The sequence below is a fragment of the Epinephelus fuscoguttatus genome, linkage group LG4 (genome assembly GCF_011397635.1).
Source record: "Epinephelus fuscoguttatus linkage group LG4, E.fuscoguttatus.final_Chr_v1".
NCBI lineage: Eukaryota > Metazoa > Chordata > Actinopteri > Perciformes > Serranidae > Epinephelus > Epinephelus fuscoguttatus.
This window is the reverse complement of record NC_064755.1, coordinates 26,924,492-26,951,679: the sequence shown is the minus strand read 5'-3', so window position 1 is coordinate 26,951,679 and position 27,188 is coordinate 26,924,492. Positions and strand designations below refer to the sequence as shown.

At 42.2% G+C, this 27,188-nt stretch overlaps 1 protein-coding gene across 2 annotated transcripts; it reads left to right on the top strand.

Moving 5' to 3' along the window:
- Window positions 1-360: 360 nt before the first annotated feature.
- On the top strand, window positions 361-27,102 carry dennd4a (DENN/MADD domain containing 4A). 2 transcript variants are annotated; one of them, XM_049574579.1, is made up of 31 exons: window positions 361-568; window positions 5,904-6,235; window positions 6,449-6,695; window positions 6,792-6,861; window positions 6,998-7,167; window positions 8,025-8,263; window positions 8,367-8,433; window positions 8,600-8,658; window positions 8,740-8,884; window positions 9,588-9,763; window positions 10,118-10,218; window positions 10,945-11,163; window positions 11,843-11,988; window positions 12,475-12,495; window positions 14,735-14,868; window positions 15,238-15,370; window positions 15,711-15,917; window positions 16,006-16,134; window positions 16,245-16,389; window positions 17,704-17,826; window positions 19,401-19,511; window positions 20,081-20,155; window positions 20,249-21,093; window positions 21,185-21,401; window positions 22,036-22,127; window positions 22,230-22,405; window positions 22,699-23,062; window positions 23,529-23,646; window positions 23,932-24,094; window positions 24,200-24,264; window positions 25,262-27,102. In XM_049574579.1, exons 2-31 carry the CDS (start codon window positions 5,925-5,927, stop codon window positions 25,396-25,398), a joined length of 5,205 nt encoding a protein of 1,734 aa, XP_049430536.1. In that variant the 5' UTR covers window positions 361-568; window positions 5,904-5,924; the 3' UTR covers window positions 25,399-27,102. The 2 variants fall into 2 exon arrangements, with proteins under 2 accessions (XP_049430536.1, XP_049430537.1); XM_049574580.1 differs by lacking the exon at window positions 12,475-12,495.
- The last annotated feature ends 86 nt before the right edge of the window (window positions 27,103-27,188 follow it).

The window sequence follows — 27,188 nt, the reverse complement described above, 5'->3', positions numbered from 1 at the left end:
GTTATTATTAGACATAAGTTGCAACCAAAGATTACAAGTACAAAGATTTTCATTTCTATGGCCAAAGAAAATGTAATTAAACAGGCAGCTGCACAAATTAAATATAAAATGCTGATAATATTGTTATTCTCAAGTAAGATGGAGTTTCTAACATTTATATTAATAATAATAGCAATAATATTTAAGTGTTATTATTATTACCACAGGCTTTACTTTTTACTCTTCCTGTGCTCAGTTACTGCACTTCAGTGTAAACTTGCACATCAGTCCAAATGTTGTTTCCTCACAGCTTCAGACGTTAATAACAGTGTCATCAGTGACGTCAACAATGGTTGTAATCAGTCACGTGAGCCGCGCAGGTCTGGATAAAGCGCTGCTCGGGACTACACAGGCTATTCGGGTTCGTCCATCCCAGTGTGAATTATTATTTTTTAATAATAACAAATTTAGACAGAGGTAAAATAAAAACAAACAGACGGAGCCAGCACTGAGGAATAATATTTCTAATCAACAGAAATCTCGGTTTTTGTCTCGACTCATACTCGACAGATCATCTTTCAATCGAGATGTGAGTAGATTCTTCTTTTATTGAGAATAAAAACAAACGACGCCCACACACCCAGTTTTTATAATTCAGCTGTTTCACGTGTTTATTTTATTTTTATATGTTGTGATTTTATTCGTGATTGTGTGTGTGAGCGCTACAAACGGAAACCTTTGATGTAACCTGTTATTTTGATGTCGGGTGGTTTATTAGGACAATTGACCGACACGGATAATATGTTATATAATAATATTGTCGTCTTGCTGGATGCATCACAAGCGTAACTGAATGCTTTATAGTGAGCATCGCAGCCTGTGCGTGATTCCCAGTATTTACAGTGCGCCCATTGGTTACAAAGAAGTCATATGGAGGCTTATTTTATTGCATCCCGGGTAGATGCTCCATAAGATGGCTCCTTGTGGTGTGGGCATATGAGAAACCCCCTCTGTACTATTGTGGTTGCTATGGTCAGTTGTGTTTTTCAAAGGAACATTTGCTGGCTTTGTGGTGAGCTAAACCAAATATTCCCTATGCACAAAATGCAAGCGTTGCAAGCTTATCATGCAGGGTTCCTTAGTATTTTTCCAGCACCACCTCAGAGTATTTTTCTCCTTCATCTTTCTGCTCTATTTATCTTGGGCGTGTGTGGTTTCCTCGTCAAGCAGCCAGGGTCCCCCCCTGTCAAACATAAGGAATGCAAATGGCTGATGAGGGTGAGGGTTGTCTTCATGGCTAAGAGGGAACAGATGCTGAGTGAAATGTTGTGGTGGTTCCCTCCCCAGATCAGACTGCCCATCCTCCCTGCCCTCCTGCTGTTAACACAGCCCTCTAATCCTTGCACAGCCTGAGACTGACTGTCCAGCAGCGGCTGCCTCTGTCTCTGGGGCCGTAATTATAACAACACTCTGGTGCTCAAAGCAAAAGTCAAAAGGCCTTTATTTCACATCACAAAATAACATGCAGTGTGGAGAGAGGGTCAATTATTTTTGACAGTTTCATGTCAAAATCCTGCCTTACTGTGAGGAGGAAAATGTTGAAAAATAAATGTTCCTTGCAAGAAATATCAAACGGCGTGGATGAAAAAATGATAAAAGCTCCCATCATAGCTCAAATATGGTGTTTAATCTTATTCCAGCCGGCATTTTGACATATTCTGTCACAGTTCAAGCTTTAAACAACTATTATTTGTACCATTATTTGTAATTTTGTCAAAATTCCACCTGGCAGTTCTGTCTTTACAACTAGTTCTGTGTGGACAAGTTGTGATAAAATCCAGAGAAGTGTGTTTTAGATTACAGTCAAGACTCAAATGTTTCCCTACATACCAAATATGACAGCTCCAAGGAAAATAATATAAAGTGACGAACAGTTTTTATCAATGGTGCACCCACTAAAGGCATATTGCAGTATTTTAAATAAAGTCCTGGGGCTAGCAGATACAAAATGTGAGGTGTGATGTTCTCAGACTGTGTGGGGAAAATCTGCTGCCCAAGTGGTAAACAAATTTCTGACAAATCTGTCATTTCTGCAAAGCTGTTGATTGGACGTGACTCATAAAAACAATAGTGGATGCGAACAGGGAAGTTGGCCCATTCCCTCGTAAGAAGAGGAAATCCGCTATGTCCTTATTTGTGTGGCTTTTATGAAGAAAGCTGTGGTGAATGAAAAAAATTGCAGTTTCTGGGGAGACCGTGTGTGACTCACTTCCAGTCCTGGGCGAACACAGGATTGCCTGCAATAAGTGAGGTAGTAGGAGGAGAGTTGAAATTATGTGGAAAATGAAATATCATGTGTATTGGAGCCAGGTTTATTTATAGGCTTTTTTTTTTGCCACTGAAGCAGGTCTCACAGGATTTTAGAAGCCTTTCTAGACTGATGTACTGAACAATCAAAGTGATGCAACACTGTGTGCAAACAAACAAATCAAAGCGCAGAACACATGACAGCAAAGGGCTCGTAACTAATCTTCTAATCTAGTGCGGCCTGCCCAGTAACATCAACCTTAGACACTAATGGAAAACAAAGTGGAAATTCACAAACACATTGCCAGGGAAAGACTGTGAGATGAGCTGCCAGGTCAGAACAAAAAGAAAACAATATGAGAGACAAAACGAAAGCTTTAGTTCATTTTTCGTTTCACATTTTACACTCTGTCTCAGACACTCTCTGAACAGAGTACATCTGTGGTACAGACACAGGCCATTAGCCGACTTGTATCTAACCAGAGCAATGTTCCCAACTTGTTTCAGCATCAGTGTGAGAAACGTTCAATCTTTCAGTTCAGCGTTCACTTTCAATCTTGTTGCTATGGTGAGGATTAGATATAATTTTAGGCCTCTACATCCTGTTGAGTGGGAGGAATAGACGCAGTGGATGCACTGTGGTTGTAACTGGAGATTACATCTATATTTAATCCAGAACCTTCCAAGTATTATACGACACATCTGCCATGGCATCGGCTGTACATATTTAGGAACATTCACGTAACACCACTTAGAGCAGGTGATTTACAGACTGGCTTAAGTGTGCGTCATGTTAAAAAAGAGGTGGAGCCACTGAAAAATGATCAACTTTCTTTGGCTGTTAGGTCACTAAATGATATGGATTGTAAACGTATAACAAAAAAATATCCTTCTTGATTTTCATTCTTTACCATAATCACTGTGTTTATGAGCAGCCTGGTGGAAGCTTAACATTCGAGCAAAGTGGTTCTCAACTAGTGGGTTGTTGTCCAAAATGGGGTCATGGGAGCAGTCAGAATGGACCACAAGTGGAAAAAAACACCCTTTATTTTTAAGTGCAGTACTTTTCAGCAGAGAGCTGAAGTGTAATTTTCTGCTGTAGAGTGAGTGACTAATCAACAGCAACTGACGGAGGCAGCTTGATGACGTAGCCAAACACAAGTATACCACTGAATATACTCAACTGTGTGGACCTTGAACTAATGACTAAGGAGAAATCTGGACGCTGTGGCTGGACCATTTGGGATTCTGAATAGTATGCCGCCTCAAAATCATACTTGCCAATTCTGTACTACATATATGGGCGATTCAGGTAGGACAACAATCTCAGATGTGGTCCTATAAGGCCCTATAATAACCCAATAAACTAATCCAGTGGTTCCCAAGTGATCTCGCCACAAGGTTCAGATTTCTCCTTAGTCATTAGATCAAGGTCCACAGAGTTGAATATATTCAGCATCATACTTGCATTTGGCCACGTTGTTGAGCTAGTTTGCTGTCTCTGTTAAGTAGGTGTTGATTAGTCACTCACTCAACAGTAGAAAACAGCACTTCAGAATGCAAGCACTGTGCTGGAAAGTCAGTGTACTTAAAAATAAGGTGTGTTTTTTTACAAACTTGACATGTTTACGAGTCACTTGCGGTCCATCAGAATGGACCCATGATCCAATTGTGGACCACAACCCACCAGGTGGAAACCGCTGAAGTAATCCATCTGATACACAAAGAAAAAAGTGATTATTGTGACACTTGTCTTAATGAGTGACCTCAGTCTGCAATAAGATCTGATTGGTCCACTCAAGCCATTTCTCCCACTGTCTTGTAAGATATCCTGATTAAATGTACTATTATTGCAAGTGTAGCACACAGTGTTCAGGAGTTCTTTGTTCTATGATAGTCAGGCTCATGGTCTTCTCCTGTGCCCCTGCTGACCCTGAAGCGTGCAAAAGTTTTGCTTTTTGGTGCCACTCGTCACAGTGTTAGAAAAGTGGAACAAGTGGAGCAATGTGGAGAAAGAGCATAGCTAAGCAGCCACTTTAAATGTGCATCTATTGTGAAAACAACATCTTGAAAGCGTTTCAATTCCTGGACCTTTTTGTTTTTCCAAATTCGATTCTACAGCTCATGCCATCATTTTAATCAATTTTGAAAACCTGAGTGAACAAAAGCTGCATGAGAAAAACAAGTCCCATCTTTTGTAAGTGCAGCTGCAATATATACATGCATAGTTTGTCATCTAATTAAATGCAGTATTGAATGAAATTAGGAAAGATGAAAACTTTTCTTGCAGTTTGGCATGCTGAGTCATTGGCAATGCCCACAAGGCTCAACACTGCAGAGCACAAATAACTGGCAACAAAACAGCCGCCGGCTAATCGGGAAAACACTCATAAACACACGAAGGCCAAAACACTGCAAGACCATGAGCAACCTTGTGATGATGAGTCAGGATTTTAAAAGACAGCTTATGCAACAGGAATATATATGACAGAACTTTGGTGGGGCATTTCTTTTGGATGGTCTTATGGTTTCTGGTAGGCTCAGAAATGTGCTTGCCGCTATAGATCATCCCACTTTTTCCATGTTCTCGTGTTAGCGGTGCGTTCCATGCCCTAAGCCTGTAAGCAGTGCTTAGCGTTCTGCCCCATCACTCGGCCACACGAGGGAATGGGACACAGATCCATTAGCTTTAAAGCCAGTGGAAGCCAAAGTCCTAAGTGGGTGAGATATGGTCACAGCTTCTTGTGTGCCATGGTCCCTAGTAGTGATACATCCAGTGCAGACAAGGCGACTAACTTTATGCTAGCTCCTTCACATCCCAGTGGGAGAAATAATAGGCAGCTGTTTATCAGTTTGCCAGCGAGTGTGGAGGAACTGCTGTGAGAGATAAAGCAGGCTCTTCAGCTGAAGCACAATGAGCTGCCCCAGTGCTGAGAGGGCTTCCAGGGCTCAATGCTTTGTGATAAAGCTATAACAAGCTGACTCACAGGCGCTCCCTCTATTCTTTTCTTTTTCACGACATTGTTGAGCGCAGAATATATGTCGTCTGAATATTACCTCGCTGAGAGCTCCGAAAAAGCTCTTTGCTGCACTTCAGTGCACCCTGGCTTCATTTCCCAATGCACACTTATAGTTCTGGTACTTTTCCTCTCTGCACATTTTTCTTTCTTTTTTTCCTACAAAGGCATGTGTTTTATTTTACATAATCGGTCATGGCATATACCAAGGTCATTGGTCTTAAACCCTCCCATATTTCTTGTTGAAATATGGTGTTTTTGCAGACAGGAATGCACACTAAATGCTTCCAGATGCTCTCATTACATTTTGTTGTTTCTTTAGTATGGCATGCAGGTTATGACATATAGGTTATGTCTACTTTACATGCTGCATGGAGTCTGTAAATCTGTGTTTAATGCAACAATTGGAGCAGCGGGACGATAATTACAGTGTGCTCAGAGACTGATTTTAAAGATGATGCTGTTTTTGCCAGGATATTCTGCTCAGCCAGGTCATTTCCTGGTGGCAAAGGCCCATTTTCTCTTGTTTTTAAGCTTTTAGCAATATGATTAAAATGCATAATGAAAGCCCTCCCCCCCTCTATCCTCTTCTCTTTTCAGCCCACAGTGTGGGAATGGGAAATGATGGAGGATAAAGGGCCTCGTGTAGCCGACTACTTTGTGGTTGCCGGCCTCACCGACTCATCCAAGCCTCTGGAGGAGGAGCTCCACTTTGATGATGCCTGTCCCAAGACTGTGAAACCAAAAGCCCCTATCACCGACGTAGCTGTGGTGATTCGCTCCCTGGGTGAAGAAGTACCCCCGGGGTTCACCTGTGTTGAAAGCACCCCCTCAGGCCTCTCTGCAGAGCTCAATGGAGCCAGCCTCAGGGGCCCGCAGATATTCTTGTGCTTCAAGCGAGGCAGAGATAAGCCTCCACTGACAGATCTTGGGTAAGCAGTAATCCTCAGTCACTGACCCTTTACTCACCCAGCACCACTAATCACTTCTCTGCCTTGGGTCACTATAATCTGCTTTTAAACACATCCTCTACTCTGACATTTCTTCAATGAATACATTATCAGAGCACTCCAGTAATATTTCTCAAGAAAGTCTTGTTACAAAAGGATCAGATACACACCACTTAACACTGCCTTGTGCCTCAGGGTTCTGTATGAGTGGAAAGAGAAGCTGAAGCCTGGATGTCACATCGTCCAGACCACTCCCTCAGGTCGTCCTGCCAACATCAGCAACTCGTCATCCCAGCGCATCTACATCACCTACCGCCGTGCACCGAAGAGTCAACCCCATACCTCACTGGCTGTCACTGATGTCTGCGTCATCATCCCCGGCAAGGGCGAGACGCCCCCTCACACCTTCTGCAAGGTGGACAAGAATCTCAACAGCAGCATGGTGGGAAAGCGCTCTGAGAACACTGTTATATTTCTAGTGTGTCTGTATAGTAATGCAGGTTTTGACTGATCTGTGATGTCTCTTCTCATATTCCAGTGGGGATCCTCAGTCTACCTTTGTTATAAGAAGTCTCTGGCTAAAACAAACACAATCGCATACAAAGCAGGTAAAGTGGTGTGCAGAATCTCTATTATGAGCTAAACCAAATTCAGAAGGCTGAAATACATAATCAGATTGAGGGAATGTCAGTTTTAAACAAGGTGACCGTAAATTAACGACTGTGCTTGTGTGCATTTGTGCAGGTCTGCTGTGTAGGTATCCTGAAGAGGACTACGAGTCCTTCCCACTGCCTGAGTCTGTGCCTATGTTCTGCCTGCCTATGGGGGCAACAGTCGAGTGCTGGCCAGCACACACCAAACACTCCCTGCCTGTTTTTTCCACATTTGTACTGACGGGTGCCTCTGGAGAAAAGGTAAAACCCCTTCCTTACATTAGCCTTAGGGAAAACCATGTTGTTTCTTATAATCTTTCATAATCACTTGCCTTTTTGTATATTTGCAAAACACAAACAAGCCTACAGCATGCCCACTGATTTTGCCAAGGAAACCACCACTCTGTTCAGAGTCCTGCTAACTTTCATTTACATCATCATTAATTAGGCAGTTCTCCCAAAGTTGGCATCAGTTTTCTGCCCTTAAATACATAAATTCTCCCTTAATTGCCTAATTTCAGTCAGCCTCTCCATCTTTATCCCCCCTCTGTCTCTCTCTCTGTACATTAGGATCCCTTATGAATTAGTTTGTTGATGAACTGCAGTGGTTTTTCTAGGAATACCAGACAATCTTAATCAACCTCTAAACTCTGACTGGAATCAAAAATGGTCCAAAGGCTGTGTTTGGAATACTAAAAGGCTTTAAGTCTTTGAAAGCAATGCAGCATAAAAGATTTTTTTTGCAGCTCATCTTTTGAATAATGGATAGCTCATGCGCCACTTGGGCTGGTGCATAAGTTTTAAATGCTGAATGCCTCAGTGCTCACTCCTTGCCTGCAACCTCTAGTCTGCAGACTAGTCTCCTGGCACTCTATGCCTGGTATGATTTGTTTATCTGTTTGGGAGGAACAACTTCAAAGGACTGAGTGTGATTTAGCTGATTTATTATGATGAAAATTCTCCAGTGGAGCTGCCACAACAGCTTACCTGAATAAGTTCTTCCAAAGGACGACTGTGCTTTGTGTCTTTGTTAAGTTGCTTCAGGATGTTTGTGCGTGTACTCCTGGATATTCTTTATGCAGATCATCACACTGATATTGTGATCCTTTTGCTTGCAGGTGTACGGAGCAGCCATCCAGTTCTATGAGCCTTACTCAGAGGAGAACCTGTCTGAGCGTCAGCGCTCACAGCTCGGCCTGCCAAGCTCTGATCTTGGACCCGATGGGACCAGGAGTGTTTACAGCAACAAGAGCATCTGTCTGCTCTCCCACTGGCCCTTCTTCCAGTCCTTCAGAAGCTTTCTTACTTTCCTCTACCGATACTCCATCTCTGGACCGCATGCCCTGCCTATTGAAAAGTTAGCAATGTTTTACAGACCCATCCTCTCTGGTTTAAAGTTTAAAGTCTATTCTTAGTCTTGCCCTTACTGCCTTTTTAAGTGGTTCTTTTTTTACCCACAGGCACATCTCTCACTTCATGCAAAATGTGCCATTCCCCTCCACTCAGAGACCACGCATCCTAGTGCAGGTAAGCTTAAAATGTGAAATTTCATGAGTGAAGTAATGACCTCAGTTCTGCATGGCTGCTTTATTTGGTTTGACAGGAATTTCTTTAACCACGCTGTAGTCATGAGCTAAATCCTCCACCCACTGACGCTCTAATGCTCTAACGCTCTCCTGTGTTGCTTCCACAGCTGTCTCCGCACGACAGCCTGATACTGAGCCAGCCTGTGTCCTCTCCGCTGCCTCTCAGGTAGAGACACATCAGTGAAATGCAAAAATAAAGACATGCTGTATTTGCTTCAGTCTTAATTTGGTCCATTTGTGTGTCCAGCGGTGGAAGCCTCTCCACGTTACTCCTGAATCTGGGCCCGAAGAATGCAGCCACTCTGCTGGTGCTGGCTGTCACAGAGCACAAGATCCTGGTTCACTCCCTGCGTCCAGCTGTGCTCACCAGTGTTACAGAGGCCCTTGTGTCTGTAAGTCTTTTGTTCTTTTCCTTCCTTTCCACTGTTCCTGATAAAACCACTAAACAGGGTGGTCTTTAATGTGATTATAGCTACAATGGTGGATGAGCTGCAGCGTCAATGAACCAACTACCTATAATCACATCAAAGAGGACCCTCTGGTATTTTAAATGAACGATTACCACTATAAATGCTCTTCAAAGAAATGAAGTTATCAGAAAATGGGAGGAAATATTTCTGACTAGCTCCCGGTTTAAAGGTTCAGTGTGTGGGATTTAGGGGGATATATTGACAGAAATAGAATATAATAGTTCTATAATTGGCATGTTTTCTGAAGTGTGTAATCATCTGAAAATAAGAAGTGAGTTTTTGTTATCTCAGAATGAGCCATTTATATCTACATAGGGAGTAGGTCCGCATGTACAGAGATCACCTGGTTGTACCAGCATGTTTCTACCGTAGCTCAGAATGGACAAAGCAAACAAAAAAATCACCTGGTCTCTTTGTTTTGAAGAGGAAGAGACCTCTGTGGATAATTCGGTTCACTTCCTGAACGATGAACACTAAAGGAATTCTAACCAGGAGAAGTTTCAACTGGTTGCAATCTTCAATCCTCACCGCTAGATGCCACGAAATCCCCAAATCTTACACACTGTTCCTTTAAATATCTGCACTGACTCTATATCGATTATAATATATTGATCTTCCCTTTCAGATGATCTTTCCCTTCCACTGGCCATGCCCCTACATCCCCCTGTGCCCTCTTGCTCTGGCCGGTGTCCTCAGTGCACCATGTCCTTTCATCGTGGGTGTGGACTCCCGGTACTTTGACCTTTACGTGCCCCCAGCTGACATCAGCTGTGTGGATCTGGACACCAACACAATCTCCCAGTAAGTGGCCATTTAACTGCAACCGCTCTCTGATAGATGGCCACCTTCAACTCGAAGACACCCCCTTCAGAAATAAAAAATTCTAATGGTTTAACTTTTAGTAGGTCTAATGGTGAAAGTTCTCCCCAAGGTTATCGGTATCACTCAACCTCTTATGTAATGATAGGAGCTGGAATGTGAAATATTTTTACTTGACATAAAAGCACATTTGGGTCTCCTTCATCAACCCAAAAGCTGCGGTGAGATTAAATTGTCAGTGCTGATGTCAGTGAATTTGTCTCCCTCCTTGTATCTCCTCGCAATGTTTCTTGACTGTCCTCCTGTGTAAATGAAAACCGTATGGTGTGCTTTCAGAAAAGACGACAAGAAGGCTCTAACGTGGAAAATCTTGCCCAGGAGAGCCTGCAAACATCTCCTGAACACCCTGAATAAGCTCTATCAGCAGCTCACTGAGGGTGAGTCCAGTTTGATGCTGTGTCATTTTATCTGTGGTTTCATGAATAATTGATGTCAGCTGCTTGATTCTGTTGAGTCAGCGTGTATAGTCAATTTTACAGGAAAACTCATTGGATGCTTACAGTGTTATAAGAAACCAGCTTTGTTGGTCGATGTTTAGTGCATTCCAGGAGAAAGGAAGTGTAATTTCATCTGTATCCACTTCTGCTCAACCTGGCTCATCTACATATACTTAGATTACAAATTTGCTGTGATTCGGTCGATGATGTATCAGATCTATTGGAGTCTGCTGCAGAAATGTCTGCCTCCACTGTCATGTTTTTTTCTTTGTGATGGTTAAACATTGATGCAAAATAAATCCCAGCCTAGAAAGGAGCTCTTTGATTGCAACAGATTAACATTTACCTTTGATGTTTTCTGCTATCACACTCCATTTTAGCTGAATTGAAAATATAATGATGCAATGTCAGGTGGTCTATTTTTGGCTGGTAATACTGAGGCATTCAAAAAAACATCCAGAAATTAATTGCTTGCTGTTAGATGTTTATAATAGTGTTCCAGGGAGCTTTTTTTTTTTTTTTCATAACCACGCTAGCATTTTCTTTCCCATCTATACCAGAAAAATAGCAAATGCTTACAAACCTTTCTCTGGCACTCACAATAATTTGCAAATATTTGTTTATGTGTTTATATATTTAACATAATCTACTATTGCGTGCTGTCAGGTGGTCAGCTCAACCGTGAAGATGTGCAGATGGAACACACAGTGACTGACAGTGAGCTTAACGGTGGGAAGAGTCTCCACACTCTGGAGCTGGAGATCCAGGAGGCCTTCCTGCGCTTCATGGCGGCCATCCTACGAGGATACCGCTCCTACCTCCTGCCCATCACCCAAGCCCCCTCTGAGAAGACCACCGATGCCAGCTCCCTCTTCGACATCCAAGGTACACTTGAGTCTTCATCTGTGATGTTATACTGTGTGCAACAGACCTTTTTCACAGCAGACATTTTGATGTGTCATTGTAAGAAAGACACAGGTGTATTAATAAGAGCTGCATTCCACTCAGGGGAGGCCTTGGTATTGTGCTTGCTGGCTTGCACAATACTTGGACACCTAATGGAGTTGAGTCATCATTAATGTTATCAATTTCACCTGTGTTTTTCCCACTATGACAAGTCAAAATGTCAGCTGAGAAAAAGGTCTGTCACAAAAATACCCTGACAAGCTATTGTTGCCGTGCCTTACGTGATTCAGTGCTATAGGAGGTCAGGGGGTTAAGATCTGAGTGCTGCTGCATCAAAGTTTGGCCTAAATTACTGCTGTAATGACTCTGGTGATTAAGCTTAAGCTTCACTGGAAATTAGGCTTGGATGACAAATCACAGACAGCGCTATGATTAACAACACAATGTCCCCGCACATCTGTGTGCTCTTATGCAAGCAGAGCAGCGGAGAACAAACTGTCTCATACAACAGTATTCATTTCCTGTAAATGTTGGTTAAGTCGACACGCTGACCCTGCAAACATTTTCATTCCTCAAACAGGTTAATGTCCAGTTTTATAATCTCATATTAATGCCCACTTGTCATGCTTGTCATTACATAATGTGCTTTGTTTTGTAGGCTTCCTGAAAAGCAGAGACCGCTCCCACCAGAGATTTTACTCCCTCATGACCAAGACTCAAATGTTCAGCCGTTTCATAGAGGAGTGCTCCTTTGTCAGTGATAAAGACGCCAGCCTGGCTTTCTTCGATGAGTGTGTTGATAAGGTGAGGTTTGCAGCTAATCCTTACTATGGATTTTCTCTGTCAGAGACAATTCATCAGAAGAGCTGCATCATTTTGCTGTGTAGGAGCAAATGCTTCAATAAATATATTCAGTCTGGCCTCCGCCCGATTGCAGAGGAAACAAAGCTGAGGCATTTAGAGGGAAGATTAATCACATGCTGTCCTTTCAATTAAGATGTCTTATTAGGGTCTTGGTTTAATTTGAAGGAGCTAATAAGTAAATAACAGGGACTAATAGAAATAAACAAAGAGTAATTAACACTCTGTCTCCCTTGAGCTGCTTATTAACATCAGTGCTATCAGCTTTTAGCATCTATAATGTCCCCTGTTCTTCCAGTCCTTTTTAAAAGTGCTTTCCTGTCTTCTTTTTTGGTATTTCTATTATTGTCATCCTCTTCTTCTGCTCTGATTTTCTGCCTTTTGTCTTTTCTGCTGCACTGCTTGTCACCACTGGCCACTGCCTGGTAGCTATTCACCACTGGCGGCAAGGTAAGCTACCAGAGCTTGTTTTGTAGTTTAAACCTCTTTTGTTTGTGAGAGTAAATTAGTGGGGGTTTTTTTGCACTCATTTTCTTTTTTTTAGCTGTAGTGGAATCAGGTATGACCCCAAAGTAAAGTGTTTTCCATTGTTTCTTTGCGCGTGACTCAGGTCAGAGTGTTTTGTGTGAGTGTGTACTGAATAAATCAAAGTGAGAGGAGTGCAGCTAAAAGTGCAGGAGAGGTCTTGAATGTGAGGAAGTGCATTAGCTGTCAGTGTGTGTGTCCGCAGTCTGCTTTATTGAACCAGGTGCCATTAGATTGAACCACACAAAGAGGTTATGCAGAATTGTGAGAGACTGTGATGGGACGCTGAGATAGTGAGATTAATTATTTGTGCTTGCCTTTCACTGCAGTGACTGTGCACTATCCTGACATAATTGCAAAGATAGAATGAGAGTAGAATGGACATTAAACTGTTTGCCATGGTCGTTTAAGGAAAATGGGGATTGTTGTCGGTTGTTATGGTGACGACATGTCAGTGTGGCCATGAAGTGTGTCACACTCTATAGTTTTCTATTCTTACATCTATTCAACAGGGAAACACAACAGTACACCAACCATTTTCTCCCTGTCAATAAACTGTTAGCTCATCATAAAACACACTTCATTCTGACAAAACCATCTCAGTTAGTCTTGTTAGTCATCTAGTTAATTAATCCACTGTTCCAACAATCACCAGCTCTGGTCTGGCTGAAATAAACCCTCCTTTCACAGAGTTAGATGTGACATTATGCTGATCTGCATGCTGTTTATCCATCTGGTCGCTGCCTCTTAGCTGTCCACTGTGCAGTGACTCTCCCATGTTCTTCTGAGGCAACTAGACCTACCCTATGTCATGTTTTAGCAAACATGCAATTAATAGTTGTTACTGCAAGTTGGTTTGCTCAGATGCATGTTAGCCTTCTACAACAGTTGCAATGGCACATAAAAACATAATAAAAATGGCCATCCTGCTACAGTGATTTAAATCGGAATATCTGGTCTACTATCATTCTATTTTTATGAATGTAATACAAAAGAATGACAGAAGAAGGCAAGTGCGATTATCCTTTGTCAATACGTTGTGCTTTATGTTGTTAATATCCCACAGGATGTTGACGAATCCTGCTCATTGTCAGTAAGAGCGTTAGTCATTCAGTGATTTGACAGCTTTTATTAACACAAGCTGCCCACGCATGTTTTGTAACACAAAAAAAGACAAAACATTGCCCTCTCCTCCAAAAAAACCCTCTGTGCTTGCAAACTTGTGCAATGAGGAAGTCACATACATCCTGCATAAACAGTGGGAGCTCCTGTACGTGCAGTCGCTGCGGTTATTATTGAGAAGTGGAAGCATTGATTCATTCAGCGTCAGTGCTGCTGAGCTTGACAAAGAGTGTGTGATTGAGAAAGACCTATTGGGTGTAAGAGGAAGGGCAACAAGCAGAGAAACACTGAGCAGAATCGAAGCAAGGGCAGATAGGTCAGTGAGAGTTAGTTGACTGAATCATCTACTTGACTGAGTGGAACAAACCCTGTAACGCAGTAGCACTAGGGAGCTCTTCAGCCGCTGCCACAATATTAACGTTTTTGTGAAGCTCATGTCCGAGATAAGCTGGTAATCGATTCCGATAAGCCAAGTGAATGCACATGAGCATAGCAGGCTTTTTATGATCTCCCAGACAGCTATTCAGTGGTGATTTTCTCCTAGAAGAGAACATGGCTTTACTTTGCCATGCAGCACAGAGGAATACTGCTGTTGTTCTCATACAGTGGAGATCCTCACATGTCTCTCCATGCAGCAAATCAGCTCTGAGCTGAAGAAAATGTAGCAGTTTAGTATCGAGCATTGCTGCCAAAGCGGTACAGTTTAATGGTTTCATGTCCCAGGAGTAACGTGGCATCCATTTTGTCCAGGTCACTGCAGCCTGGATTCATTTAGTCTTGGAGGATTCATAGGATCAAGCCTTTGCCTTGGCAGTGCCCTTTGGTAGATGGAGTAGGGCCATATTCCTGATGGAGATGGACTCATTACTGACATCTGTTTGTCCTCACTGACCCTCATATCTGATCTGATCTGAGGACTCAGACAGTTTCAGATGCCCATGAGCCCCGAGGCAGCATTAGCGTCTATAGATTTATGTTTAGAGAAAAAAATGAAGACCAGAGTGAAAAGTAATGACAAATGTGTTTTTCCCTTGAAAACCAGATGGACAGTGAGCGGCCGGAGGAAACCAGACTGATCGAACTGGATGAATCCCACCGCAGTGAGCACACAGTCTATATCAACCCTCCAGAGCTGCCTCCACTACCAAAGGGAGAAGAGCATCCTCTGTGCTATAGGTACCACACTGCAGATCAATGTCTTAATGATAGCTACAAGACAGGCTGTTTCTTTCTTTTACTGCGTCTCACAGAGACACACTTCAAGAGCACTTCTCACCAACACTGGGTGCACACAGCAGCTCCCGAAGGAGAGACACAGCGTAAATTGTCTCTGTTGTTGAAGAATTTGTCACTGCTTTAGGGCTTTGTTATTATTTCCAGCCGGAACACATCACTTTAGGATTCTTACGTCGGTGCTCGAGCTTCCAGAATGTTAGAGCCGAACCATTGTGCTTGTCATTTGGCTTGCCGGTGTTTATGTGGGATTGATGTCTATTTCAGTTTATGTAGATGTGTATATGAGTGAATATATATGTCTTTCTGCAGCTACTCTGGGTTCCCTGTGCTGAATGCTGAGCTTCTGGAGCCACTGGAGGGGCCAAATCCTCCATCAGGAGGCATGGCCTCACGCCACAGCAGCCCTGCCAGCCCCACGGCCATCTTTAGGCGCTCTAAACAGGTCAGCCGTATGAGTAGTGAGATTTTCTTGAAAACGTACTCAGTCTAAGAAATGAATCATGATTTATTTTTCTAGAAATGCCACATATAAACCCAAATTTTCTGTCTTCTGCTAGCTCTTTTTGTTTTGAAACCATATGATTATTAATAAACGCAGACATGTTCAATTAATTCTCACAGCTGATGCTTGTTTGAGCCTGTGTTTATGTTTTTAATTTAAGAGCTCTTTTTACTGCTGCACTCACTCTACATAATGATGGATAGGGTAATAAACATAAATGCAAATCTGGCTGTGAGAAGATAAATTATCTCAACATGTGATCTTCTTTTTTTAATCTCAGGAGATCAAATCAGCTCAAAGGATGGCCAAAACCCATTCATCTATGCCTCAGATGTGGTCCAAGTGTCTGCTGCGCCACTGCTACGGCCTTTGGTTCATCTGCCTGCCAGGGTTTGTGAGCACCTGCCACTCAAAGGTGCGCGCTCTGCGTACAGCTTATGATGTGCTGAGGAAGATGCAGGACAAGAAGCTGCAGGCTCCAGATGAGGTGGGAAACTGCATCAGACAACCACGTCACTATATACATGTTCAGTGGTGCAGATTGATTTTTAAATCCTGGTGTTTTTCTGTCCTAGGTGTGTTACCGTGTGTTGCTGCAGCTGTGCGGGCAGTACAGCCAGCCAGTCCTTGCTGTCAGGGTGTTGTTTGAGATGAAGAAAGCTGGAGTTCAGCCTAACGCCATCACCTATGGGTACTACAACAAGGTGCGTGCTCTTTATATGTACTGTACAAGCAATAAACAAGCTAATCTGACTCTAAATTAGACAGTCTGAAAATGTATGACCACATATGCTAAACATGTTCATTGCTGCAGGCGGTGTTAGAGAGCACCTGGCCCTCCACCACCAGGGGAGGCTACTTTTTGTGGGGGAAACTGAGAAACGTGATCCTGGGTGTGCTCCAGTTCAAGCGAGCAGGGAGGAAACAACAGACACTAAACAGAGACCCTCAGCTTTCAGGTAAGAATACCAATGTCCAGACTGAGGGATGCATTAAATATATATTTTTTGCTGACATCTGATCTGGTACCCCCTGATTTCTATGTTAATTTTTGCTCTAATTACACTGATGTTTTTCCTTTCATTAGCAATACTTCCACAATGTCTGTCGAAATATGCTCCCTACAGTAATTTATTATGTTTTTACAAACACACACAGAAAGTTAGATGTGAACTTAGATTTATTCATTTCAGTTTCTTCATCATATATCACAATATAGCCAGAAATTAAATCACGCTCTTTATACTAACACATTTATCATCCACATATGAAATCACTGTGATTTATTAGCTGTAACATATTTTTAAGCATATCACCCAATGTCAATATGATAACTGACACAGTATATTGTGCATTCCCACAGTGACTGCCTGCAAATACTAAAACCAGTCATTGCTTTATACCCAAGACTAATCAGGGCCTACGTTGTTTGAGACTGCAGTGGTAATTACTTTTCAGGTGGGCGCAAATTCAGTAACTAAGAGACTGAAAGTCGAGGAGTTTTCTTACTTCCTGTGGTTCTTAAAAAATAGACATGCAAATGAGTGTGATCCTGTGGGAGCACTTGTTTCTTCCTTACCAGTCTCAGAAGGAGGTTTATCCCAACTCCAGCCTCCTCCAGCACATGCCGCTCCCAACCTGCATTTCTGTAATGACACTAATTAAACAGAGTGAAGAGGTTTTCCTCCCCAGCAGTCACTACACACAGGTTGCTCCCTAATTCCCACAGCAGCCCAGTTAGACTCTCATTATCATAATGGCATGTTGTGCGAGGGGGTCTGATAAAAAACACCATGTTTTACATTGTATGCTCCGACCTTGGCGTTGTTTTTGTTGTTCATTTTGATTTTATTCTCTTCACAAGAAGGATTTTATTCAAAATTCCCCAAAATGGTAATATGATCATGTTGAGTAGCATGATCTTAGTTATTTCACTAAATAATTCTCCTGAGAATGTACAATTGGTGAAATAAAAAAATGTGCAATTCAATGTGATTTATTCAGCCCTCGTTTTTCTCTCCTTTGAGTTAAAAATACAACAAAAAAGTGAAGCCTTGATTATCTTTCGGCACTCTGGCATCATTTTCATGTCGTTCAATCACATCGACAGCTATGTGACATTCAGAGCATTCCTGAATCTTTGCAGTAACGATTACAGCAGCGTTCAGGCATTGTTTGCGCAGAGCCCTAATCGCAGCTGGGCTCTTATCCTGCTGGTGCTCTGTCATTTGTTTTAATCATCCTCATACCCTTTCTCTGTTATCTCACTTTAGACGGCAGTGATCTTGACACAGTCAGTCATGGCAGTTTGGACAGTGCTAATGACTCTGCCGAGCGCACTTCCATCGACACTGACTTCACTAAAATGGACTCCAGCGATGATGGATTCAGTACAGGTAGGAAACGACTCTTTCTTCTTTGAACTGTTTCACTCTCATCCTTCAGTTGTGTCACTGCTGCTCCTCGTGTTTCAGCCTCTCTCTAGAAAGAAAATCTCAGTTTAATTTGATTAAAGTCACCACATTAAATGTGGCCAACCCACATGATTTATTAACCTCAATTTTGCATTTCTCTACGTAAATGTCACTGTACTTATTTAAATTGTTTTGACACTACTGCACACTCTGGTTTCTGTCAATCACTCGACACCCACAGAAAGAGTCTCCAGTACCAAGAAATGCGTCAGTATTGTGTCTTCTATATGTGAAAAATGTCAGAGCAGCTCATCTGAACACACAAAAATATGAATTAACAAATAAAAAACACTATGAAGATCATATTTTAAATATATATATATAAATATATCATAAAAGAATAACAAATGTTAACAAGGCTAATTCTATTCCAATGGTATTTATTTCATATACAAGGGCAGTTCAAAGTGCTTTACAGAGCAAAAAAATATAAAACATCATACAGGATACAGAAATGAGTAAAGCAAAAAAGGATATAAAAGGTAAAATTAATTAGTAAATGATTTACAATTTAAAAAAAAGTAGCAAAAGTGCAGACAAGAGGTGCAAAGATAAAAAGATGTAGAATTGAGTTTAAAAATAAAGTTGAAAAAGGAACGTTTTTAGCTTTGACTTAAAAATGGTCAGATTCGGGGCTTATCTAACATCATCTGGGAGGTTATTCCAGGTTTGTGCTGCATGATAACAAAACGCTGTTTCAACATGTTTTGTTCTGACTCTTGGGACGGTCAGTAGGCAGGCCCCAAATGTCTTCAGGGTCCTAGAGGGTTCATATGTCATTAAGGCAATTGCATTAAGAAGTAACTGTGGCAAATGTAAACTAAGCAATCATCAGGAGGCACATGCATCCATAAAATCTTTGCAGGCGATGGGTGATAGATAGTATTTTTTGTCTTTTTGCAGTAAATGTAAACTAGACTTTGACAAAAAATGAATTTGTTGCCTTGATGACACTTTATTGGTTTCATCTTTTGCCCTTCATCTCACATTAAGACAAATGTACTGCAGATAAAGGGCAGTCGAGACAACAGGGCTTACAGTCGCCCGTCAGCAGGATAAAGCTCTTGCACTAACAGTATCATGGACTCGAATCTGGCTCACAACTTGTCTCATTTTTCTCACCCCTCAGAGGGAAACAATTGAATAAAGCAGAAATTGCGTGAGAGTAAAATAAATCACAGTCGAGCCGGTTTGTATGTCTTCTTGCAGTTTGACCTTGTGAATATGATGCAAGTTTTCAAAGACACCATTCCTTTCCTGCTGCTCCTGCTTTTCTATTCTGGGAGCATTGTGCTGTAAGCTGTACGGAATGTCATCGCGCTCTGTTCAAGAAAAACTCTCAGATCAGTTGTCACTTATAAAGCAATCCACTGAGACTAAATAGCTGGGTTTTGATTCACTCAGCTCTTTCTGAAAGAGGGAACTAAGCTAGGTAGGAAAAATACAACCAAATAATTCACTGGTTTTCAGAGGAGTAAAGCCTCTTATCTTTCCAGGTGGACAGTCAGACCAGGGTTACGATTCACTATCCAAAGAGGAGGAGCGGATGTGCAGCAGAGAGAGTGACAGCGCGCCACCGGTCGAAGACAAAGGGCCGAGGCAGTCCAGTGAGTTATGGATTAGCTTCTATCTCTAATCTTTGACACTTAGTACAGTTTCTGCAGGAGTGAATCACCACTTACTGGCAGCAAAATGATCGCTCTTGCTTTAAAAGAGTATCATATGGCAGTGTGGGTGTACTGTATTCACCCGTCCATTTGCTGTTATTTTTAGGTGTTTTTGAGAAACAGATTCTGTTGATGGATAGATGCGTTATATAAGCAGGTGATTGTTTGCATGACAGGATTAGTCTTGAATTTTTTTGTTGCTGATAACAACATGTCGTTGATGCAATCTCTGTTCCAGCCTCACTAATTGGTGTGGGTGTTTCATCCCAGGCTTAATTGCGCACTTAATTTTTTGGGACAAGACAGCCATATTTTAAGATTAACAGCTGTCCCTTAAGGATACATGCAGCTGCCAATTTTACCCTAATTCACCCCACTGCAATAGCATCATGCTGGCATGAACAGCTGCACACCAGCAGCTGATGATTTTCTCTATTAAGTGTAAATTTTGCATGAATACAATACTGATTTTGGAGATTTTGATGATTCATTGTCATTTAAATCTCCAGCATCTGAGATTGAGATTCCAGTCAGCAGCATTTCTCCTTCTTCTGGAAGCTGCAAATCAACAGATGTCAGTGCAGGTAGGTTTAAGAGGATCGTCAAAAAGCCATCATTAATATATGTAAAAGCTACAGATGGAGCTAAATGTCTTGCCACTTATATTTTTGTCGCAGGCGATGGCAACAGGCTGCTTTCCAGTCCCTCTAGTGACGCCATTCTGTGTGGAGTTCTGCCAAAGTCAGAGAGGCCAAAGTCTCTGGACTTGTCTGGTGGACAAGGAAGCCTAAGGCTCACCGTCCCTCACCTTGGCTCAGCAAAGCAGCATCACCTAGCTGCTGACAGACTGCATGGGGTAGAAGAAGAGGAGACAGAGACTGATAAACAGAAACCTGTGGTGGAGAGAAGCGTCAGCTGCAGCGGTGCAGAGGAGAGGCCAGGTGTGCTCCTAGAGAGGAGTATCAGCTGTAGTGCTGCGACTGTGAGCAGAACAGGTGTCATTGAGAGGGGCTTTGATCCCCTGTCACTGATGGCAGCAGATGCGGTACAAGAGTGTGATCAGGAGAACAGCGGCACAAACAGGGCCCGCCGTGACCTCGCTGAAGAGATCGAGATGTACATGAATAATGGCAACAGCCCTCTGAGCAGTCGCACACCCAGCATGGACCTGCAGAACCCCTCGAGCCCTTTGTTTCGCCCTGCCTCATCTCCTCACACCTCCCCGCGACCCTCCACCCTGCTCCACTCTAGCACACACCTCCCGTTGCCTGTGAAATCAAAGGAGAGGCTGAGGCCGTCGCCGTCTCTTCCTCTGGGTGTCTGTACAAAAGACAGGGAGAGACCTTCCTCCTTGGTGTCACCATCCTCACCTACTCCCTCCTCCTCATCGTTCTCCATGGACTCACTGTTTACCCCGACTCTGGACATCTTCAAGAGCAGCGTCATATCAGCAGGGAAGGGCGTGGCTGAGAAGGCCAGTCGCCTCTACTCTCGTCTGTCCTCCCAGACTTCATTAACACAGGTTGGTAGTGCAGCATTTTCTCCGAAATAATATTCCCAATGTAACTGCTACCATGACAACAATGATTTTTTTTCTTCCTCCTCTCCTGCAGGATGCAAACTGTGACCGGATAAGTGTATCCTCACTGACCTCAGGAGAGGCAGACTGCTCCTCACTGCTTGATAATGACTCCTGTCTGGACCCAGATGGCTTCACCTCCCCCCAGCATGGCAGCGTTTCCCGGCTCAGGAGGAGCCCAGTTGTGGGTCATAACAACCTGGGAAGCCCCAGCACGCCCAACAGAGTGTTCAGACACAACTCCTTCTCTGGTGTGTTGCACATCCTTTAATCTGTCTGCTTGGCAAATATTTCTGGAACGAAGCTGCTTGTTCTAGTTAGAACCTTGAAATGTTTGCTTTACATGAACAAAACAATCCACATTTATTTAGAGTAGTTGTCAGCCTTTATGAAAGCATCTCCACTGTGTAGAAGTCATGGCTTACAGCTCTGCTTGTTAAATTTCTGTTTTAACTGCAGCGTTGTAATGGTTCCTAGCAAAACACTTCTTGACGATCTAAATTTAGAGTAAGAGGGCTCGGTAATGGAGAGCGTTGGGTGTTGTTCTGTGCGAAACTAGGCCAGCAGGCGTGAGGGCTGATTCAGTGTGTAGGCTGTTCTGCACCCAGCCACAGGCCCTAGTCTATACATAAACACGAGAACATGCACACGTGCATGCACACTCACGTGCACACTCTCAGACACACCAATGTGACACACAGATTTGCTAAACCTGCACTGAAAAAAGGAGAAAAAGTCCAATAATTGTTCACGTTAAAGAACTATTTGCTGCTTCTTTTTGTTTTTCCACTTTTGCTGTATCAAATCCAGATACAGCTTTGACAGTTGTGTGAAATCTTGGCTTTGTCTCGTGTGTCTAATTGTATAATCCTCCCTCATATCCAGGTGGTTTGGCACTTCCTTTTAAACCCCCTCACACTCCAGATTCCTCCCCCGACACCAGCCGCTTCCAACCCACTCCCAATTACACCATGGAGGTAAGCTACTCTCGTGTAAAAATCCCTTATCAGAGGCTCATCTGTAGAATGACTCACACTATCATGATTGAGTGTTAAACTATGTTTGCTGTTTTGTTATAGGTGCTGATGTCCAGCTGTTCACTATGTAAGACATGTGACTGTCTGGTGTACGATGAGGAGATCATGGCTGGCTGGACAGCAAACGACTCCAACCTCAACAGCACTTGTCCGTTCTGCGGCACAGCCTTCCTGCCTTTCCTTAATGTGGAAATCAAAGACCTGAGACCACAGAGCAGGTAAATGTTCCCGTCACACAGACCGGTGTGTACACTGCATATATTCACCTAAAGTACAGAAACGCTTTGAACAATTATTCAGCAGCTTCTATCATTTCACACTGAATTTGCTGATAATATGAGGTCTAATGTCTTTGATCTCTGGTGCTAGAGTGTCTATTGTAAACGTGTCCTGCTAGCTGGCACTTTTCTGAAAAAGACACACACACACACACACACACACACACACTCAGACACAAGGTCTTTTATCCCTGCGGCCTCTTTAAACAGATCCACTCTGTGTCTCCCCTCAGGTCTTCTAAGGAAAGTAATCCTGTTACTGAGGAGGTCACGTCGCCGTCCCTCAATCCCGAGGCCAAAATGTCTGCGGCAGACTGTGCAGCTCAGTCATCTGCAGCTCCCCCGCAGGAGCAGGAGAGCAGCAGGAGTGCTGGGCCAGCGCCAGTGACAGTGCCCTACCTGAGCCCTCTGGTTCTGTGGAAGGAGCTGGAGAGCCTGCTGGTAAATGAGGGCGACCAGGCCATCTCCTCCCCGAGTGTCGTCGACCAACACCCAATTGTCTTCTGGAACCTCGTGTGGTACTTCAGAAGGCTGGAGTTGCCGAGCAACCTGCCGGCTCTCATTTTGGCCTCCCAGCACTGTAGCCATGGAGACCAGGTAAACATGCAGGTGTCTGTCAAGCTCCCCCACAGACCGCTGTGTGTAGATTGATCCATAAACCGTAAAGGCATCATTTATCAACTCTGTTAAATACACTTTTCCACTTTGCTGGCATGAGTAAGATGCAAATATCAATACCACTCTCATATCTGTATGAAGCCGGGCCAAGTGAGTGGTATTGATCTTCTCATCTGATTCTGGGCAAGAAAGTGTGTTTCCCAAAATGTCAAAGTATTCTTCAAACCTCCTACTTGTGTGGAAAAAGAATCAAACTTTGGTGACTCCTAGTGGTAGTTTGAATAATAGACAAAACAGAGCAATGCATAAAAGCAGCACTTAGAACATCTCTTTATTTTATTTTACTTTTTGCACGTATTAAAACTAAATAAAATTAAAATTCTACAATAAGGGCTGTAACATACAGAGTAAGGGATTAATATGCCATGTGTTTTACCTCTTACAGACTCCTCAGAGCGTCTCATCCGAGGACAGTAAGCAGGTGCTCGTGAGGATCATGTGGGACAACCTGAAGTTGCACAAAGACAAAGTTCAACCCTGCTATGTCCTGTGGAACACGCATTGTAAGTCACTAAAGCGTTTACTTTAACTGAGTCTGAGGTATAATATGGTTCAGAAGGTGAAATTATTTTCAGAAAATGATTTTGCCGGCAAGTTTGATCAAGGTCAGATATTTACATGTAAATTGAATAATGCATATGAAGTAACTAGAAAATCATGCATAATTCAGTGCAGGCCTCCCATTAGTCATGCCACCCTTAACAGTGCTATACTTTCAGAATTGATTTGGAGCGATGGAGATGAATGAGCCTTTGATCAGGGTGACTTTTATCTCTTGTTCTTTGCAGGTGCAAACTCCCTGGTTCGCTCCGGGCTGTGCGAAGAAGGCCAAGTCTTCACTGTGGAGCTACTGCAGGGTTTTGTGAGGAGCATTAAGAAGAGTGATGTCTATCAGCCCATGAGCCAGATCATCCAGCTGCTGGGGCCAGAGATGGGCTTTAAGAGACAGAGGTGAGGAAATAAAGAGTTTAGTGTGAAGCTATATGTGAAAGGTGATACGGATGGAAAATCTAATCAGTCAAATTTCTTCTCTTTTTTCGTCTCTCTCTGAAAAAGGAGCCTGTACAGAGATTTGTTGTTCCTTGCTTTGGTGGCTTTGGGAAAGAACAATATAAATATCAGTAAGTACAAAAGCATCCTGTTTTTATGCTCGCTGTTTGTGCGAGGCTCAGTCTAACACTTAAATCCAGCGTGAAATATCTCAACAACTGTTATATGGATTGCCATGAAATCTGGTACAGCTATCCATCGTGCCTAGAAGATGAATCCTACTGACTTAAGTGAATCCCTGACTTTCTCTCCAGTGCCACCAGCATGTCAAAGTTTTTATTTATCCTATCGAATATCTCAACATTTACCAGATAGACTGGCACAAATGTCTCTTCTAAGTCTGAAGATGAGCATCAGCTGGAAACTTCACTTTGAATAAATTAAAATATGAATTGCACTTCATGGAGCTTAAGTGTGCGGACCTTTCTTCATGTTTTTTACAGACAATTATGCCCCACACAGGATGAATTATAATCATGTTTATGACTCCCTGACTTTTCATCTAGAGCCATTACCTGGTCAAAAATTTTAATTTGTCCAGCACTTGGCTTTTAAAACAAATACCTGCATAACCTACTATGTTCATCAGCCTCAGCTGTACTTTGACTTTAATGCTTAAATAGCAAATGTTAGTATGCTAACATGCTAAACCGAGATGGTAAATATTACATCTGCTAAGCGTCAGCATGTTAGCATTTACACTGCGAGCCTGTTAGCATGCTGACATTTACCTCTGCACTTTAGTACAGCCTCACAAAAGCACAAGCACAACTAATCAGATCTTTTACTGTGCCATTAAAGCTATTTATAGGCATTATTTACAGATTTTTATTCCACATTTTAGCTCTTTGGTGTATATATTTATTTGTTTGTATGTTGTTGTATGTTTCTCTGCATACCAAGCTGCTTTTAGCTAATTGCCCCTAGTGGGATAAAAAGGTTGTCTTGAATTTGAATTGAATAGTCTTGCTCTTTATACAGAAGCTAGAAGTGTTATTTTCTTGCTTTACCAAACAGTGACACATTATCACATTGTTCACTAACCTTTACCTCTCTACCTCCTTGCAGATGCTTTTGACCGGGAGTACAAGCTGGCATATGACCGCCTCACCCCCAACCAGGTTAAACTGACACACAACTGTGACCGTCCCCCCGGAGCAGGGGTCATGGAGTGCAGGAGGACTTTTGGGGAGCCCGGTCTGTAAAGTACTTTTCTTCTTCCGTCCCATTATGTTTTCCCTTCACGGTCACTGCTGCTGGGTTTCTTCTGTTTGTTTGTTTTCGGACTGCTCCTTAGACTCAGGACCAGCTCACCTGACTGGAGCGCAGAGCTCTCAAGCACAACGGGACAATGACACTTAATGTAAAGCAACTGCCATGAGTTTCTAGTATACTGTTAGAGGCGTGGAGTGACGGCCTTGTGTTTGTAAATATTTAGAAAATCCACTGTATTTTCAGTATAACTCCAGTAAAATGTTTGTACAGTTATTATACAGTCTATTTTATGACTTCGTTTCTGTTGAAGCTGTGAGTAAGTACGTAAAAGTAAGTGTATGATCATCACGTTGTCCAAATTTATAAGTGGTCCTGGCGACCTCGTTCAAGACTGTTGTCGAGTATGTGTATACTAAGTACATGCTTTTAGACATTTGTGTTTTTACAAAGCACTTTGACAAGATGAGCTCTTGCCACTCATTTTCATTTATGTAACACTGTGGCCCAGCCACCTACGCTTAAGTGACTTTTTATTTGGCAGCTGCAGAACTTACTGCACTGTTTAATAGTCCCATTACATGCAGTTAATGGAAGCAAAGAAATTCCTCTTCATCTGCACCCTGCTAACATAGCAGGACCATGCTCATATGCCTGAATACACTAAATTAAATGGTTACATAAAAAATTCAACAAGGGAGAACTCAGTTAATGTAAATGTATAATGTTTGTTTATTACTCCTTTTTGTACAATGTACCAAAATAACCCAAAAGGGAATCTCATGATTTATTTAGGTTTTTTTTAAGCAATACCTTTTTTAATGTGAGGACTTATGAGTTTTTTGGGACCACCAAGGATAGATGTCCCTAAAAACAGTACAATCAAACTAATAGATGAATAAAAACTGAAAATAAATGTTTTCTGTTGGTTAAATCGACACAATTTTTGATAAAGAAATTAATTTATTGACACAGTAATGCATCTATAAAAATGTACAGAGTATTTGATTCTAGTATTTTGTATATTTCCTTTTGGTCTTCACTGTATGGTGTACATGTCAGTTTTGGACATTTGTACAGCAATGCACTGTTTAATGTGAAATACAGAGCAAAAAAAAAGGACATTATAAATCTCTTTGGACAGATGATGGCGCAGGTTTCTTTGCACTGAGCATATTAAGAGATTAATTTGAAAGGTGTTAAGTTAGGAGAACAGCTCTGACCTGCCCTGCTTCAAAATCACGTCCAAAAATGAGTGTGATGGTTCACTGTGTTAATATTGTCTCTCACTTTTAACTGACAAAAACCTGCCTACATTCTGTTCGTACGGTACAAATGTGACGCAGCTTCACAGTTTATTACTGGACTTCACCACAGTTATTTATGGTGACACGATGCTGGATTAGACGAGGCTGTGTGCTTGGAATAAACACCAATATCACAGCATGTATATTTGCATTTTATTCACCTTATAATGTGTGATAAAAACAAACAAAAAAAAACACTGATGACCAAAACATTTGATGTCTACATGTTGTTTACACAATTTGTCAATTAAAACAATGTTTATGATGTATTATTTATCATTTGTAACACAGATACTAATTTGTATGATTTTTATATGAGAAAGAAATCAAATTTCTTCCCTGGCTGGATCTATAGTTTGCTTTCATTTATGAATAAACACGTTTATTCTACGGATGTCACGTCTGATTATTTCCAAAGTGCTATTGCCACGACTGACCTTTTTATTTATTTTTTTTTATAAAAACTGATTAAGTTC

Excerpts from the sequence above, each read along its gene's own strand:
- dennd4a (XM_049574579.1), top strand. The coding sequence starts at position 5,925 with ATGATGGAGGATAAAGGGCCTCGTGTAGCCGACTACTTTGTGGTTGCC. Across the intron at positions 8,264-8,366 it reads CATGCCCTGCCTATTGAAAA|GCACATCTCTCACTTCATGC; the intron begins GTTAGCAATGTT and ends TTTTACCCACAG. Across the intron at positions 24,265-25,261 it reads AAAGAACAATATAAATATCA|ATGCTTTTGACCGGGAGTAC; the intron begins GTAAGTACAAAA and ends ACCTCCTTGCAG.